General features: G+C 29.8%; 1 protein-coding gene across 1 annotated transcript in view; it reads left to right on the top strand.

Moving 5' to 3' along the window:
- LOC106686424 (protein lozenge) overlaps positions 1 to 19,393 on the top strand; it is a 142,397-nt gene that overhangs the window by 16,504 nt on the left and 106,500 nt on the right. The window contains exon 2 of the mRNA XM_014429768.2: positions 8,961 to 9,074. Coding sequence (XP_014285254.1) covers positions 8,961 to 9,074 — 114 coding nt within the window. The remainder of the gene's footprint in view (positions 1 to 8,960; positions 9,075 to 19,393) is intronic.

Genomic DNA, 19,393 nt, shown 5'->3' with positions numbered 1-19,393 from the left:
TACAATTGATGAAGAATACCTTACGGATGGAATAAAACCTGACGCGGCGATTAAAAAAATGTTTCTTTTGCCGCTTTTAAAATAAGTGGGAATGTAATAAAAAATATCTAATTCAATAAAACCAGGTTTATTTCGAATAATGTTAAGAAACAATATATACAATATTTTTTAGAAATATGAAAATTTTTATCTTTGTGATTCCTAATTTTGGTGGTATATTGTTCCATTGTTTACATGTTATACAATGGTTAGGGCGATTCGAAAATGTCAGAATAACTTTCAACAACGGAGAAATAATAGATGTCTTGTTCATAATAAAATGCATACATTTATGCTTATATTTTATCTATTAATAGTTATTATTTTATTACATTATTACATTCTCAACTTTTACTTATTTTAGTAAGTCGAAACCGACCCAGTTTGACCCTGCAGATGAATATTTAGTATTTTATTTCCGCATTTCAATAAAGAATGATTAATAAATTTATTTCCAATTTTTAATTTGTCTTAGAAATACATTTTCCTCTGTAGATTCTACATTGCCGGTAAAAAATAGTACCAACTCATTATTTCTCCAGAAAATTCGAGTCATTTTAGAAAATATATAAAACGAAACCTACTTTTCAAATGATACTTCAATTTAACAAAATTAACCATAATAACATAAAATAACAACATTTTAGAGGAATATAACGACAAATATAATTAACTAATTGGGGAGGTAGAGTTTAACAGACCCATAGTTTTTTTTTTTAGTTTTTTTTATTCAATTAAAAATTATCCCAAGTCCTCAATATTTTAATATGTTGATTTTAACTTACTTTTAATACTTTTCATATCAGAAGAATTTATAAAATAATAATGACTGAAATTGACTAATTATTCTGTTATGTTTTCTAATTTAACACAAATAATTGATAATGCGTAATATATACAAATAAAAACAACAAATAAAAATAAAACAAAAAGAAATATGCATTATATTGGAAATATCTAAATTATTATAATATTTAGGGATCCAGCGTTCTATTGGGCCCCATATCTCTTATAATCTATACATTATTGAGGATTTAAGCTATAATTGCTTCTAGATAGATTTAGCAGTTTATTACTGATGCCTCTAAATACCCGCCTTACTAAGGCCCCAAGGGAGCGACGGTCCTATATCACTTTTGAAATATTTGGCTTAAAACGGGAAGAGGAGACTTTAAGATAAGTTAAATGAGCGCCTGAAATTAGAAAACGGCGTGAATGTACTTAAAGAAATACACTTTGAAAAAGTAATTCATGATTTTGCTGATCACAAATCAGTACCCCTTATTGTTTTATTAGATGTTTGTTCCATATTGAATATTCAATAAAGTCATTATTTTAACTACACTCGTTTGTCATAAAATTGACGTAACACTTTAATAAGAATCCCATCTTATTAATCTATTATTAAGACTGAACAATTAATAATTAAACATCAAAACAAAAATTTATTTTTATGAAAAAAACATTCAGTAACATAAAACTTTAGTAAAAATTAAAATAGCTCTTAAAATAACGGTTTTTTCAGTATTTAGCTTAAACTCCCTTGGCCTTGATTACTGCTTCTAGACGTCTTCTTTCTTGAGGAATATTCTCCCATGCTTCTAGTGCAGCTTGTTCGAGCTATGTCCGGCTTGTTAGAGTTGGTACATGAATCCGAATGTTCCTTTTGAGATGATGCGAGACATACTCAATAGGTTGAGGTCAGGATTTTGAGCTGGTCAGTCAATCATTTCAATACCCTAATTTAAGTGCTGCTATACCGATACCGTCTGGTGTGGTATTGCAATATCGTGCAAAAATAAAAATCCTTCTCCAAAATACATTGCAAAATGTTTTGTAGGATTTCTTCCTTATACCTTGCTGTTTTCAAAGATCGTCCTCGAACAGCCAATAACTCTGTGCGAGCCTCCATTGTGATACCAGCCCAGAACGTGATTCAGCCCCCATCAAAAGAAAGACGAGGAATAATATTTCTTTGAGCAAATCTTTCTCCAGGTAGTCTTAATGTAAAAGCGATTCTGACCTCGTAAAAAAAACAAAATCATCCTTCAATCATCGAAATTAAGGTGTTCTCTGGCGAATCGCTGAGTCGCTACTCGATGTTCTCTGGTTAGAAGAGGTCCAGAAGAAACCCGTCTTGCTCAAATCACACATTCTCAATCTTACCCTCGCAGTGGGAGCCACATTGAGGTTATCAAGTTCAGAACTTGTAACTTGCCTTCTTTTGAGAACAGTAGTCTTCTCTCACAATTGTGGCACAGTCTTAGACACCCTTGTCCGTTCTCTTGGAACCGCTGGAGGGCTCTCCCAAATAAGTGTGGTGGAATCCAAGTCTCCTGTCAACTTCACATTGGCTGTCCTCAGAGAAGATTCTAAGCTCTAGCAGCTTCATACTCGGTTAAATGTCTAGCGAGGGCTATAAATCTAAATGTAAAGAAATTCAAATCTAAAGGTTTTAAACTTTAGTGAAAACGAGTGTTTACTAGGAAGCAACTGAAGTAAAACTGACTAAACTGAGGAATTAAATAATAGAAGAAAATCATTGATTTCATAAATTACACTTCATATGGAATTAAAGGCAATAATTTACTGTTTGTAAGCAATCTTTTGATATTTTTCGATTATACACAAAAGTTATTTACTTAAAATAGGATTTATGAGTAAATTTTATGGTGGTGCGTTAGTAAATCGGGAGTGCAGTATACAGTTTATTCCTATTGATAATCCACAATTTCTTCAATCCGGAACCCCCCCCCATATCTTGAAGTGTCCGAGGCCCCATTTCGTCTCTGACTGGAGTAACAATTTTGCCTCGATATTTATCCCCATCCGCGTTATCAAGTGTCGCCCCCTCAAGATCTAAACAAATTATGAAGTTAACAATTCCTAACACTCGATAAGATAACTATTGTGTACAAGAAGAAAAAAATTGTTAGTCAGGAAATACCCATGCCAGGAAACATTGAAAAATTCAATAAAAAGTTTGCGGACATCCGCCTATAACCATTAATTACCGTAAGTGATATATAGAAATGACAAGTCTCAACCATGCGTGGAATACCGCAGCCTTCCAGTACTTCTGCAGAACATGAATAATAGAATCTTCTCTGAAATCTTGAAACATTTATACATAGGTGTGTACAGGCCTGTCTGTAAACGGAACGCTCTAGGACTCTATTACCGGATGGATTTCTCCGAAAAAGAAAAAAAAAATTGTTAAAAGAAATTGAAGAGGGAGAGAGCGGTATAGTCGAAAACTAAACAGAAAGTAGAACGGCCATTGGTTATTAGCTTTAATGTTTTATCAAGTCAGCGGTGCATGTCGGAAGGAGCGGGTGCCGCGACCACTTCCTGCCGGGGCCTGCTTTTCACCCGACGGCTTACATAAAGGGCCTCACAATTAACGACCTGTTAATTAGCAATTAACATTGTTGCTGCGGACGATTACCGCCGCTTATGGCCGCCCTGCGGTGGCCCGCAATGTGGGGGGTCGCTTCGCCATTGTTATCTTGTTGTCGCCTACTCAAGTTAGCGGCTGATTAAGCGATAGGCACATCCCTGCGTTGCATGTCGCCTTGATCGGCCACAAAATTATTACTCTGCGGAAACCTCAGGGCTGACCGCTGGCCTGAAATTGTAGACTTTGTCAAATTAACGCTCCTGAGGCTAATCTGCTTGTTGCTTTTGAAATCTGCGATGCTTTGATTGCGAGGGTTGAAATATTAGCAAGAAGTAATTTCAAATACAAGACATCGATGGTTAAGCGGGAGAGCCGGTTAATTCATGCTGTGAAAAAAAACTACGATATTAATTTAACTCACATCCAAGGACAGGAATTTCATGCAAATGCATATATTGTTTGCATGCATTTTTTAAACAGCTGATAAAATATCTTATCTGATTACCTGATCAGGTACAATAAGGAATAGTGAAAGTCAATAATTTAAATAAGATACTTATAAAACAATTTTAAACTATAAGTGTAAAGATGATTACAAGAATTTTAAATATACATATATAAAATTTGTTTATAAGAATAAGTATAGGATAATTGCCCCGAAACGCTGTACTAGCAAAATAAAAAGTTGATATTCTATTTGTAAGTTTTTTCACCTCAACAATTTAAAAATATTATTTTGCATATTTGAAGGTGAATATTGCACATTTGATCGATTTAAATGACATAACAAACAAAAATAATGATAGAAACAAAAATTAAAATACAATGTTATAGATGAAATTCCAGATCACAATCGTAATTTTATTGCCAATGAACAAGTCAGCGTTGGGCTTTTAAAGAAATAATATTTTGAGACTTAAATTGGATACAATTTATTGTATTTAAACAATTAGGCTTTTCTTTCATTTTCCGACTTTCCATTTTGTGTTTTAGTCCCTTTTATTATTATTATTATTTAATATAGCAGGCCTGGTAGGAAAAATATTGAAAAAATAAATGGGAACATTTTTTGTAAAATAGTATTTGAATACAATCATTACTAATTTTAGCTTTATTAATTATTGTTTGTTTGTATTACTTTCATAGTTCAGTTTTTAAAAAGTTTCTCTCTTTCTCTCTCTCTCTCTCTCTCTGTGTTTTTATCCATTTAAATACTTATTTTAAATATATCTACGTACTTATGCATATAATTTCTTATTTTTTTATAATAATTTATAATTATAATATAATTTTATATTTTTAACAAATTTAACATTTAAAACTAATTAAGACTCTTTCCGTTTGGTGAATTAACTCAAACTTATATATTTTAACATATAGACTTTTTTTTTCCATTTTCACCGTTCTCTACTTTAAATTTAGTTGCTAAAAAATCAAAAGAAATCGTTTTTTTAACATACTAATATCCAATCAGGGCGGATAATTTAGAAAATCATTTTTGTTTTATATAATTATTTCATTCAATTTTATCCATTTCCCACCAAATAAATACTGATATTTTAAAAGTGAAATGGATGCAAATCTAATTTAAATATTATAGAAGAAAGGCATTATGATATTAATTTATTAAAGCAATATTAATGCAATGTAACATATAATGGTCTAAACAGCTCCAAAATGAATAAAATCTCCACTAATAAATGGGACCAGGTAATAAAAATATATGGATAAACATATAATAAATGCAAATCCACTTTACATACTATATATAAATTATTATCTCCAATATACCACTAATGTACGAAATTGTTGATGAAAACCGTTCGTTTCGATTTCCAAATTTGTTATTCTTTCTGTTTTTGTCTCTTTTCATTTAAAATACGTTTCAAATTAAATAACATCACAAAAAAAAGTTAAGAAAGCTAACCCTGATTTTAATGTTAACTTTACTACACAAATCGCGCTCCTTAGTCGAATTATATAGAGCAATAATTTCTAACTAAATTTATTTATCAAAAGCAAACATGCAAAGCCTGCAGGTAAAGTTTATTGAATTACCCTCCGATACTTGTGATTGAGTTCTTGTATCCTACTTTAACAGACCAAGATGAATTCCCGATGTATAATCGTGTACAACCTACCTATTTTGTCAAATTTATTCAGTGTACTCTTAATTTTTTTATTAGAATGATTATTGGGTGTTTTATTAGAGTTATATCTATTCTGTAGGTGGCTTACTGCATTAGACTTTACAGAAGACATAGGCATGCTCATGAAGAGGCAATGATCCTTGGAAACGAGAGAGTGAGGAGGAATCGAGACTATCGGTAGAGAAGAAGCTTAGGCACTGCTGGATAGATTTCCATGAGTGGAGAGATGAAACTCCAGACATCGTAAGGAGAGATTTTAAAATGGAGATGAAGCGGTATGGACAGGCATGAACACGAGGAGCAGATGAGGACCTAATTCAATAAGGAGTCGAAGAGATCTCTAGGGATGAACATGGACGTATCACGCTTCAAGTATTGTAAAGTAATAAACCAAAAAGTAAATAAGAATCTACATACTGTGAACTACAGAGGGTATGTCTTAATTAACAGTGTTCTATTTCATCTCTGAATTATCTGGTGTAGTATCTCCTTCAGGAAAGTCATTGTGGCCAGAAAGCAGTTACATTTAATTTTGTATTATCTGTTCTACAGTATATTCTTAATATTAATCCTGATTAATAATTATTTAAATAATGTAAAAATAATAATGTTATTTAACATAAGAACAGTTTGCTTCAACTTGAAGAAACACTAACGAAGATGCTTGTCCTCCACAAAACCAAGGAAATGTGAGAACTACGAGCTGGATTGCAGCAAAGATCAACCATTACACAATAATTATTTGATTTATCAATTTAAACGTTATTTCTTTATAATGAATCATCAAAAGAAACATTTGATGTTCCTTTTGCAGAACAACAATTATTTTTGATGGAAGTATGTGATGGAACGTTGTTCAATTAATCACACTTTGAAGTGCTTGTTTAATCAAACTTTAGTGGTACATGAAGTATAGACAATCTAATTAAGATTTCATATTATAAAACTTAATTAGACTAATTTTTTTCGGTAATCTGGAAGATGATTAAATAAAATCTATAAATTGAATTTTAAGTTTTTTCAAAAATAGACCACTGTGGTGGGTCTAGCTTGTTATATATAATATAATTTGTTAATATCGCATTTCCTTAAATATATAAGCTATATAAGAAATTACCTTATTGTAATTTAATCATTTAATTATATTTTTTATAAATGTATCTATTCATAGATTTCATTTTTATATTTCTCCTGGAATAAAATTTCTTTTTTTAATTTTTCTCACCTTGCCATTCCTGAACTCGAAATAAGAGTTCGCGAATGAGAAATGAAATTTATGTGGGACCATACTGTTATCAACTTATATAAATTCTCAAAATTTAATCAAAATCGGATTAATGTTAGTTAGTTTTTGCTCGTTACGTGGATTTGAATACTGGCATATAAACCAAACTTAAGGGCTTTTAAGAAAAACATTTGTTCACTTTCTCCAAAAATTCAAAAAACTCCCTTCCTTCGGTAGTGAGGAAGGAAAATGTAATTAATATCTTAAAAAAAAATTAATAAAAAAAATAACCTAATTTGTCGCAAACATTGAATGAATATATATTATTACTTTTAGACATCTTCAATTAATAGTAATTATTATACAAAAAGTTCGCTAAACGCCCATTTTCTTCTGTTCTCTCAGTTCGGAGAAGCTCGTACAGTTGCCATCTGCGCTTGGTTGTTAACTTATTAAAATACAGCAAAAGCAATTTCGAACTATGATGAGATAATAAGGCTGTGAAGACAAAATTACCAACTGTCCTTCAACAGTCATCATTCATCTGTATTAAATTATATTTCAGCTTAAAATGTAAAATGTAACAGTTCTGTAATTCAGCTTTTTGTCACTAATGTAGCCCCAGCAATATTATAGTATGCATTTAGAAATAAATTCATTTAAATTGAAGCGTGGAATACAAAACCAACCAAATCAAAAAATCATTTTTAATTTTGTTTTTAATATTTAGTTTTGGTACTACATTATTACGAGCCAGAAGAATTTATTCCAAACACAATTAAATTATTTAACTGTTTTTATTTCACGATATTCTTGTAACAAATCTTGTATTTGTAAAAACTAAATAAAAAAATTGAAATAGACTTTTCTGAGGCTATTGTTTTTTTAATTCTACGCCTCAATTAATAAGGCATAAATGTGCTAAAGTGTTTTATTTATTTACTTAATACCAGATCGGTCTGGTGGGCCTTATATAGTTTAAAAAAAAGTTATTTTTTTTTAACAATTGATTATGGGGAGGGGAGGGAGGTATAGTCTCGTACAAAAGACACCCCTAACTATATACTTATTCTTTGTTATAATTTTAAAAAAAGAAGATAAAATAAAACATTTTCTTAACAAAAGAGAAAAGTAAAATTAATAACGACATTCGTAAACCTAACAAAAGCAATTCCCCTCTAATGGGTAAAAAAAAGTTAATTTGAAAAAAAAACGAACATGGAAAAAACTGATAATCATAAATAAAATAGTAGTAGTGTAAATAATAAAATTAATAAATACAAAAAATTATAACAGAATATCCAGCAGTAGCCTGATCGCGTTGAGGTTGGGTTTCCCAGGTTGTAGGTCACTGCTCCTTCAACTGTTGGTAAATGGGAGCGGAACATGAACCTTTTTTTATGTAGTCTTCTATTAACTCTATTTGTAATTCCCGATGAATTTGGCTATTTCTTATGAACCAAGGAACATCCACTGTGATTCTTAGGACTTTATTTTGAAATTATTGTGATTTGCTAAAGTAAATTTATATGCTCTTCTGTCAGTTCTTGAGCTTGATCCATTCCATTTTGTCTAAAACCAAAAATAACTTTCTTTCTAGTATCTTTATTTTACATATATTTGTCCATTATCTTTTCTGGTATTTTAAATCTTATTAAAATCTCCTTTGTTTGAGCCTGCAAATTTGAAATTTTTACTTTTTCAGTAGTTACATTGTCCTTTTGATTTTCACCTATAGTTCTATACTTCGTCTGGACTTAAAATATTTTATAAGGAACGCACAAACTGGAAAGTTATTCGTCAATATTTTTATTCATACGTATATATACATGAACGGAGTGTTAATGAACGGAGTAACAATTCAATAGAATTTTGAATTTTCTATTGAATTATTCAATAGAAGTCATTGTCAAGGTAGGAACCGTGAATTGACTCAACATTTTGGGCTCACTCAGCCTTAAAATGAACATTGACATTAATCTAACAATAAATTAGAGTTTCGCTTAGTCGATCATCAGCCGCTTGTAACTGAGGGAGGTCCTTCTTTTACTTCTTGCGAGACTGATTTATTGTCCATTATATACTATTCATCATATAGTACTTTGATGTATACCTAATAGTATTATATTCTTATGATATGTTTCAGGAAAGAGCTTCACCCTGACGATCACAGTTGGATCCAGCCCTCCACAGATTGCAACCTATACCAAAGCGATCAAAGTGACCGTGGATGGACCGAGAGAACCGAGGTCCAAGACAAGTAAGTGCAGATTACATAAAACCATATAGGCAAAGCTCTCTAGGGAGTGAGCATCGAGCTGTATCCATACATAGAGAGCACTTTCTTAGGAGGCACGAGTTCAGAAAGTGAAGTTATTGCTCGGAGGGGGAGGGGGGGCAGACTATAGAGTTGCGGTTTCTTCCATTCAAACTCCAGGTCAGTACCCATCGTATCGGCGTCCCATTGAGGGCATCGGCCTCTGTAGTCTGTTCTGTTGTGCCAATGGAAACCTTACTCCTCTTAGGGTTGTTGTTGTTCTCTTTGTAGAGTCGCTTCTGTTGTTGAAGACCAAATTGATATGCAGGATTACCATTGTATATCCTCACACTCTCTAATCTCTACAATGGTTGATTGAGTAAAACCTCGGCATCCCATTTTTGCCAATTTGGCCCTAAATAGATATACCTCCATAATCTCACTGATTATTGACCTTTCCTCCTATTCTATCCTGATGCCCACTGGACCTTCCAACTTTAAGTAGTGATCGAAGGGTTACAATTGGTTGGTCCCTTCACAAGATATTATCTTATGTGTCTTTCAAAATCCGTTTATTTTGAAAGTAGCCTTTCACTGTGGACTTTGAAAAGACCATTTATACTTTTTTTTTTTTAAATATTTATTCATTGCTATTTACAACTGTACATTATAATACATTTAGTAAATCTGATCTAAGTTAAATTGGAGTGTTACAGGCGTGTAGAGAAATTACCCATTGGTAGCACTCTAATGACATTTTACATTAGCTGGTCTCGTGGCCATCTTCTTTTCAGGCGCCTCGGAGGATTGTCAGGAATGGAAGAGGATGCAAGATTAGAAACTAGGGAGTCATTTATACTTAAATTTAGATGTTTAAGGGTTTGTATTTCAATGCATTAAAAAATATACGTACAGGATACTAATGAGACATACTGCTAAAGGTGTAAAATTTATAGTTCCTATTAAAATAATGACAATTATTAAGTGAATAATTTCCGTTTTCTTACCAAGAATGGAGTTAGGCCACTTTCAAAATCAACAACCAGATTCGTTATAAAATTTGAAGGAGCGCAAGTCCATTCAAAAAACTTTAAAATGCTTCAAATCAAAAAAAACAATACTCATTTTATTTTACATATCTTTACAACGCTTCAAAAACATAATTTTTACGATTCAAAATTTTTTTTAACTTCATAACGTACAAAATTACAAAATAATTTACTACTCATCTACATTTGTTTGTGTAAAAGTTATTTGAAGAAATTTGTTCCGGTGGTACATATAGTAATAGGTCAATAAGGTCCTTGAATTTTGCTTTTGTATTTTGTCTGATATTTTTATATTTTTAAGTGATGTCAATATAATATTTTCGAACTTTCTTGGTCCACCCGACGTGATAATAAATTCAGAACTATAAAATATCCATTATCATTCATTGTTGTCTTATAGAAAATTTTATACCGTTAAAATCTGACAAAACGCATCCAAAATATTTTTAACCAGTTTATTGATTCTCTGTTGGAATTATTTTTCCTTTTAAAAATTGCATCTTCTTATAGTTTTGTTAATACAAAATCATCTTGTCCTATTTCATGTACAATAAACTTAATATCTTATAGACACATTTTGATAATATACGAGGGACAAATAGTATATATATGTATATATATATATATATATATATATATATATTTTATGGTATTTCTACTACGCCAAAATCTCTATCAGTTCTTTAAAACGAATGTCCTCATCTTAAAAATTTGTGATCTACGATCTTCAACAATTTGGAAAATTTTCAGCTATATTAAACATATATTAATTTAAGTATAAATGGACTTAGGCCACTTTCAAAATAAATGGCTGAATTATTCAACTAACTATGAAATCTTATGTTTCCAGAATTATTACATTTACTCGAAATATAAGTAACCTCTAATGCTTTATTTATAGTTAACTTGGAGTTATACATATAAACACGGGCAACCGGAAATAATTGACAAATGGACTTAGGCCACTTTCAAAATAAACGGCTCTTTTCTTGTATTTTACTTTACAGTTATGCATTTCGATAAATAATTAAAAAATATATATAATTAGAGAAGATGGTCGGGGGGTGCGGTCAGGAAAAAGAACATAAATAAATTTAAAAAATGCATTTATTTATACTGACGTTTCGACCTGAGTTTCAGGTCTTCATCGGGGCTATAGAAAAAAAAAAAAGATAACAACCATCATTTAGAGAAACATAAAATCGAAAAGAAATAGTATACTAACAAATTTGGAATCATAAAAAATATTTAATTGAATAATAGACAGTAGCAGATTGATAACAGTGAAAGATGAAATATAATATTATATAAGTAAGAAGATATGTATAATATAAAATATGTAAGTATTGTTTAAAAAACTGAAAAACAATTTGAATTCATATATTGAACAATATGACAGAAAATGAAATATATGATTCGATGGATAAAAAATATATATATTTTCGCTGGGTCATCCCTTGTATGAAATCAATTTTTTTGAGAGTATTTTTAATTTTCTAATGTTTTTCCCAGCCTACCCAACTCTGTAGTATTTAATGGGACAGTCTTAACTTTTACGGATTATGATAATAAATAAGATTTAAAGACAAATTTATATCGGAAACCTTTCTGATCACGTGCTGAATCGCTAAACACCACAAAAATTTTACAGTTTGAATAAAAAAAATCTGTTCAGAATTCAATTTCCCGCTATCTCAAGGATTGTTACAGAGAATTGAATTTTTAAATTATTTTATTCTTTATAATTTTAAGTAAACCGACGAGAATGCAGCGCTGGTATCTGGAAGAGCCACATTTGAATATGATCACTACTACTAAAAACAGATAGTATTATTTGTCCTTAAATCAATCACATGGAAAAAATGCCTTTTGTTTATTGCGATTAACGCTTTCACGAAATTTACCCAAAATAAGTACGTTTAAAAATTTCATTTGCTATCATAAAAAAAAAAAAAGAAATGAAAATGCTCTATCCCATTATGAAATCTAGAATTAAGTACGCTGGGAAGGTTGGAAAACTAATTATCCTCTAAAAAAAAACAAAAAAAAGACCACATGCAACTATTATGCCTAAGCAAATAATCAAATAAACATTCTGAAAATTGTTGAGGTATGGGGATTGGACATATGTAGTGCAACACCCAGTACATTCATTAACTTATGCAGTAATATAATCAATGCTATATAATCAAAAGGAAATGGAGAGGAGGGGGTGATTGTCGATGTATTTTTCTTCGCTATTTCCTTAAAGAATAGGAAGACATGCAGTGGCGTAACGTGGGGGCCAGCCGTCCCCCTTGTTTAGGTATTTCAATTTAAAAGACTGAAATATACAATATTTCTAATTATTTATCATGTATTGTACAGGTTACAAATAATAAAGGTGTGAAATGAAATAGTTCAAATTTTTATCAGATACTATTATTTATTGTGAAATTATGTCACTTATGATATTATTTAGTCTTACATATACAATAAATATATAAGTTACTTGCTTTCATGCACAAATAGTGAAGGAATTAACAAAATTTGAACAAATAGAAAATATTTTCTGAAGAAACCAGTTCTTTGTGAAGTAGTACCTATCGATCTAAATGCTACTTTAATTTTTAATTTAATTAAATTAAATTTTGAATTAAGAATTGGATAAAGAATGATTTTTTTTTTTGATAGATTTATTTATTGATAGATATTACAATCTGCCACACAGTTGTGGGCAATAGGTAATATTGATGAATGATCTCATACATACTAAAATAAAATAAATAAGTAAAAAAAAAACAAATAAAATAAAAAAATTAAAAATTAAAAAAAAAATGAAATAAAATAAAATAAAAAAACTCTCTTAAAATATATACAAACAAAAGAATAGACAAATAAAGAATGATAACAAAGTAAGTACATTTTTCAACCAATAAAACATCCTTTTTCAAGTTTTTTTATTTGTTAGTATATGTGCTTTTAGAAGTTACGGCAATATTTACAAAGTGACAAAGCAATAATCTACCCGGTAGTTGTCTTGAGTCATCTGTCCCCATCGCCCCACTGGGCCCCTTTACTCTTGTGATCCATAAATTAAAATATAATAAGAAGGGACTAGAAAGTACGATTTTTTAAAGAATGTTTGATTAGTTCATCACTCTTGTTGGTAGAATCTGATATAAATGAGTAAATATACTTTTAATAATTAATTCATGACTCCAGTAATCAAAAATAGTACTATATTACTAAATAGCGTGTTGTGTCCAACTCTCATCTGGAGGCTTTCGAGTGACTAAGTGCTTCCACTTACTTCAATACGACACCGCGATGATCCTCGGAGATCAGCAAAACCACCGCATCGCTTCAAAATTGATAAAGGATTAAATGTCTCATAAACCCATAGGAAGTCTTTTATGACGATACAGAATAGATATGAACTCTTTAGAAATTGACTATCCCAAAACCTTGAAGAAATAAAATAAAATAAACATTACTACGCAAAAAAAACATAAAAAAGGATCCATTTTGTTGTTTTTTTTTTCAGGGTTTTGGTCTTCCCCTGCCTATGTAATTAATCGGACATCCTATACGCAATAGCTGCTACGCAAAAGTCGATAATTGTGTTTTTCTAAAAAATTTAGCTCCAAAATGACTCAAATTACTTTTTTCCTCACAATGTTTTTTTAATTTTTTCTGAATAGAATAAATCCTCGAGAAAGAGCTGAACAAAAATGATGAAAACAAAACTTCATTTTCTAATAATCCAAGTATCTACTTCAAAAAAATACATGTATATTAAAGTTCGACCATTATTAACAAAAATACTATGAGTATATTGCACAGGGTACGACAGAAATCCGTTTACTCAGTATTTGCTTAAAATAATTTGAAAATTATACATATCCCATGCTCATTTACAAGATAATTTTTTTATATAAATGTCTTTAAAGCTAAAAGTTATATTAGTCGAATACTAGCAAAGATAAAGTAAACAATGTTTTTATTACATTTTGCGATAAGAATAGTAGTGTGATTTGGACACTCTAATACTTTTTCTTTGTTATTAACTAATCTAATGATAATTAGTTTAAACAATAATTCATTATGCATTGATTTTGCAGTGGCTATTTTTCTTCGTTTCCTAGAAAATTATTCCTATCAATAAATATTTTAAAAAAACATTAAGATTGTGTTTAAATAGTAAACAATTGTATGCTGGAAACCTGGCTAAAAAAAAAAAAGATGAAATAAATAATCAAAATAATATATCTGAAAAAAATAATAATAATCAATATTCCATTGAAGAATTAAAGAAACCAAAACTAGAATATTTATATTATTGATAAAATAAATAGCTGACTCATAAGCTGAAAAAAAATAATAATAATAAAAATAAATAAATACGGAGTTTATTGCAGAATGTCTTATATCAGTCTGGGCTTCAGTCTAAGGTCTATTTAAATTATATAGAAGAAATTTCCGGGTTAACTGTCCATACTTAAAATATCAATTAGGGATCTCAAAACCATAAAATATTTACTATGAAGGTATCTCAGTAAAAACTTCGTTTGGGTGATATTCACATCTAAATATATTTATTGTTATGAATTATTGAAGTTATAACAAATGAATTAATATGTTCTCGAACTACTTTCTTGATAAAAATTAATATATTAGCATAAATATTATAGCTGCATACAATATTATAGCAGCATATAATATTATAGCTGCATATAATAATATTAGAATTAATATTATTAATAAATATATTAGCATTAAATATATTAGCATAATATTAATATTAACATTAAATATATAATAAGATATATTAGCATTAATAATAAGTTTGCTTAAAGAGATTATCTTGAGTATTAAGAAAGGTTTCCCATCTTTCTTCCACAGAGCAGTGTTCACAGGATATGTATTATTGTTTTGCAAGTTTCAATTATCCTTATTCGTAAAAAATGAAGAATATTGATCGGGCTTGCATAGAATTTTTGTTTAGTGTCACCCATACATGAAAACATCCAGTGGTGTCAGATATGAACGTAACAATTTACATATATCCAATATGGTCTGGCCACTGCTGCTGTGGAAGAAAGATCCCGTCATAATGCTGGAGGTAATCTGAAATCTGCTACTTTGAATGATATTTAATATGGATTAATCGTCAAATTAATTTCATCAATAAAGGGGTTGGAGGACATATTTATTTATTATAACCAAAATAGTTCAAAATAATAAAAATCGTTTGACATGAATTAACTACTCAATGAACGGTATACATACATACCTTCATAGGGAATTTATTTCTTGTTTTGAGATTCTTGATTCATACTTTCAATTTAAATACTTAACCATGAAAAAATATATTTCATAAGTTAACTGTTTCAATTTTATCCCTGTTAATGTTTAATAAATAGATTATTTCATTAATCAAGGTTTATTAGACAGTAAAATACAGATGCTTTCATTGATTATTACATAATATAATTATTTGATTGGTCAAACTAATATTATATTATTCAGATAATTTTTATTGATTTTAAAATATGAGAAAAAATGTTCAACTGTTTCTGGCCATACTAGGAACAGTTTATATTTAGCTATTTCCTATTTTTAGAAACACATCACGCAAGTTTCTGTTAATCGAGATTGCATTATCCTTAAAACATAGCTCACATGCCCTGTATCGCCTTAGTTATGTTTATGTTTTTATTCGGAGAATTCTTTTTCTGCTGTTGGCAGTATGTATTCAGTGAATTGCGTATAAAGGAAAATTCCGTCCGTTGGAGGTTCGCCGGGATCCCCCGAAACGGACAACCTTCGACAACGGACAACAGGGAACCCCAGGAATTAATTAGAGTCTGTGTCCTTCACCTTCATAATGAATCATTACTTGATAGCCCAGGTCCTTGCTCAGTAGTGTAGATGCAGTTCTGCATAATTGTAGCTTACAGAGTGCTACTATGCAATTAATCACTTTAAATAAAAATTATTTTATTTCTACATCATAGAATTATAAAAAATGCCCGGATTTTTATATAGTGTAACATGCCATGAAATATGTATAATATGTAATATGTAATAAACAATTATTTATATAAATATATTGATAAAAATCTTCAAATATTCATTACGTCCAAAATATACTAATACCTACTAAAGATCCCAAATGTAGAAATAGCAGAAAGGATTAAAAATTAATAAAACACATTTTTTTCCTTATTAATATAAACTAAAATATATAATTAACTTATCAATTAAAATAATAATATGACAGGATTTTTAAACAAAAATATCAAAATAATATAAGCTTACAATTAGTAACACAAGGGAAAAACAACAAACAATTAAAATTGAAAACTAATTGACAGTAATAAAACACTAAATAAATCAAACACAAATAAATAAAACTAACAATGTTATTCAGTTTATTAAAAGGCTTTAATTGTAAAGCGCTTTGTTATTATGTACGGGCTACACTGAAAAGAGCTCATTTGGTTGACATGTGAGGGATCAATCACTGTTTGTTGGTATTACTAAGTTTGCTATTATAGTTTTGTTTCTTTTAACGTAAATACCATATTATTTAATTCAATAAAATTTTATCCATTTTAGTCTCAAAACATATTTATTCAATTTATAATTTCAATTAATGGATATAATTTTATTTAATGAAACAATATTAACCGGTCTCAAAAAAAAGTGTTAAGATTATAAATAAAATACCAAATTATTGTTTTTAATAACTGACTAGTTGATTTTTTTAATCATATTAATTATTTTTTATTTATACTTTTTTTATAGTTTGCTAATTACAATTTCCCACAGGATAGGACAGACGGATATTTTTGTTATTTTATATGTGTTCTTAATTGTTTGAATAGATCAATTTTTTAAATATGAATATGGTTAGGGTTGCGGTCAAAAGAACAAAAACAGTATACAACTACTTATTATTTGACGTTTCACTCCACTTTGTAGGGCTTCGTCTGGGCTGTTCAAAATTATAGCTTTACTGACTTTTTAATCTAATAATAAAGATTTCATATAATAAGATTAGTTTATAAATAATATTAAGTTTATATATAAATGTGCAAAGTAAAAGAAAGTCTGTAAAGCTATCATTTTGAACAGTCCTGCTGAAGCCCTAAAAAGTGGGGCGAAACGTTGGCTAACAGTATACAGTTTGTTAACTATTCGAACTATAATAACCGCCCCAATATAAGATGGCCAATCAACGATCTTCCAATATATTTATTTAAGTACTTCAACATAGGTGATAAGCCTCTTGAACTTTTTGAAAAAAATATACTTCTCTGTCCATATCAAATTCATTTTAATTTATGGCTCACTGGAGGGGATCCTTAGGGAAAAGATGCTAGAGCAGAGCAACTACTGAAGGAATTATTATTTTCTCACTTTATAAATAGTGCTGCAACTTCTAAAAGAACACGTCGCCATTGTGAACAGCTAAACAAAATTGTAAGCAGCTGTTTTATTGGTTGAAAAAATGGCCGAAATTGGGCATTGCTTGTTCTAGTAATCATCGATCATTAGAATTGGGGGGAGGCTAGATCATAGTTTAAACATTGCACTGCAACCAAAGAATTAATACTAGTACTTTCTTGCCACCAACCTTTAGTTTTGACAAAAGACTGAGGACAGCTTGAGCTCGAAGACAGGCATAAAATGCACCGTCGCTTTTCCATCGATTCGGGTTCAGAACTCGAACACAATTAGTAGAAAGCTGGGAAGAAAAAAGGCAGTTATTTCACCCCAATTTTTAATTACTTTAATGAAAACTATGTATAATTACTAGTGAAAATTGTTGAGCCAAGTATAGATAGTGGGAATAAAAAATGGCGGCTGTTTAAAAACATTAAAAACAATTAATATTTCATTCGGAGCGGTGTATCTTTAAAACTACCACAACAGTAGAAAACTTAAAAGGACATAATTTAAATTGGAGTGAATTTACTAAGATATGAGTCCTAATAGAGCTACTTACGTCCAATAGTTCCCAAGATATGGCTTTTTAAAAAGCAACATTTCATAAAAAATGTACTAAAAAATCAGTCGTCAGTGAATTTCTTTTATGAAATCTATATCTTAAAAACCATTCGACGTACAGATGTCTAGAAGCACTCAAATTACAGGTAGTTTAATTTACATTAAAATATTAATTTCTAGTTGTTCGGAAAAACGTTTTGATTTATGAAGACATATATCTCAGAAACCTTAAGTAGTACAGATGTCTGCCAGCACTCAAAATAAAGGTAATTTAACTTACTATAAAATAATTTATAACACGTATCTTCGTAGGGCTAGTAGTTTTAGTGATATTCGCATATGAACATAAATTTTGTCCAAACAACGATAAATCAATTTATTTTAGCAAATATCATGAAAACTATTACTCAGCGAATATAAGTGTAATAAACTACTTTATAGAACTTTTTACTAGCTTTAATTTGAGTGCTAATAGACATATGTATGTATAGTTTTTGAGATATAGATTTAACAAAATAAATTTACTAACTTCAGATGTTTTTATGTTGCTTTTTAAAAAACTATATCTCCAATAGTGACCGGACCTAAAAAAGGGCTCAAATTTTAGAAAATTTATTATAGTTTAAATGATGCCCTCTTAGAATTTCTAGTGCTATAGGTAGTTTTTAAAGATATAGTGCTCAGACTAAAAATTTATTTTTTTAACGTTTTGAAAAAGCCGCCATATTTTATTTCCCCTACTTATACTTGGCAGACTCATCAATTTTGACTTCTAATTCTACCTAGTTTTTATTAAAGTAATTAAAAATTGGGGTTAAGTAACTGCCTTTTCTTAATCTCGTACTTAATAGGCCTAGGTAAGGTTTACAAATGTGTGACATGACAAAGGACTGAGAGAATGAATGATTATAACATTTTTAATACACCAATAATGTCTTTTCAATGTAAAAATATTACTGAATATAAGGTATAATAAATTTCAATTCAGACATTTTTAGCTATCGTTGATTTAAGGGTGACAATTTTATAGACAGAACATGACCTACAATCGTGAAATGGAACTTATACATACTGACCTCTAGGCTGGTGAAAGCATTGAGCGGGTTCCGTTCTCACCGTGATAAAGCCCTGAACGATCTTATCATCAAGGGTTTGATTAAAACATATTCTTGATAGCAGATCCGGCATTTTTAGATTCGAGGAAACGAATCATAGGAATGCCAAGGGCACGGGAACTATTATTAACTCCTTTCAGTTTTCGATTCTTTATCGTAA

This window comes from Halyomorpha halys, unplaced genomic scaffold (genome assembly GCF_000696795.3).
Source record: "Halyomorpha halys isolate HHAL.00 unplaced genomic scaffold, Hhal_1.1 Scaffold4.1, whole genome shotgun sequence".
In the NCBI taxonomy this organism is placed as follows: Eukaryota; Metazoa; Arthropoda; class Insecta; order Hemiptera; family Pentatomidae; genus Halyomorpha; species Halyomorpha halys.
This window is presented reverse-complemented; position numbering and strand designations above follow the sequence as displayed.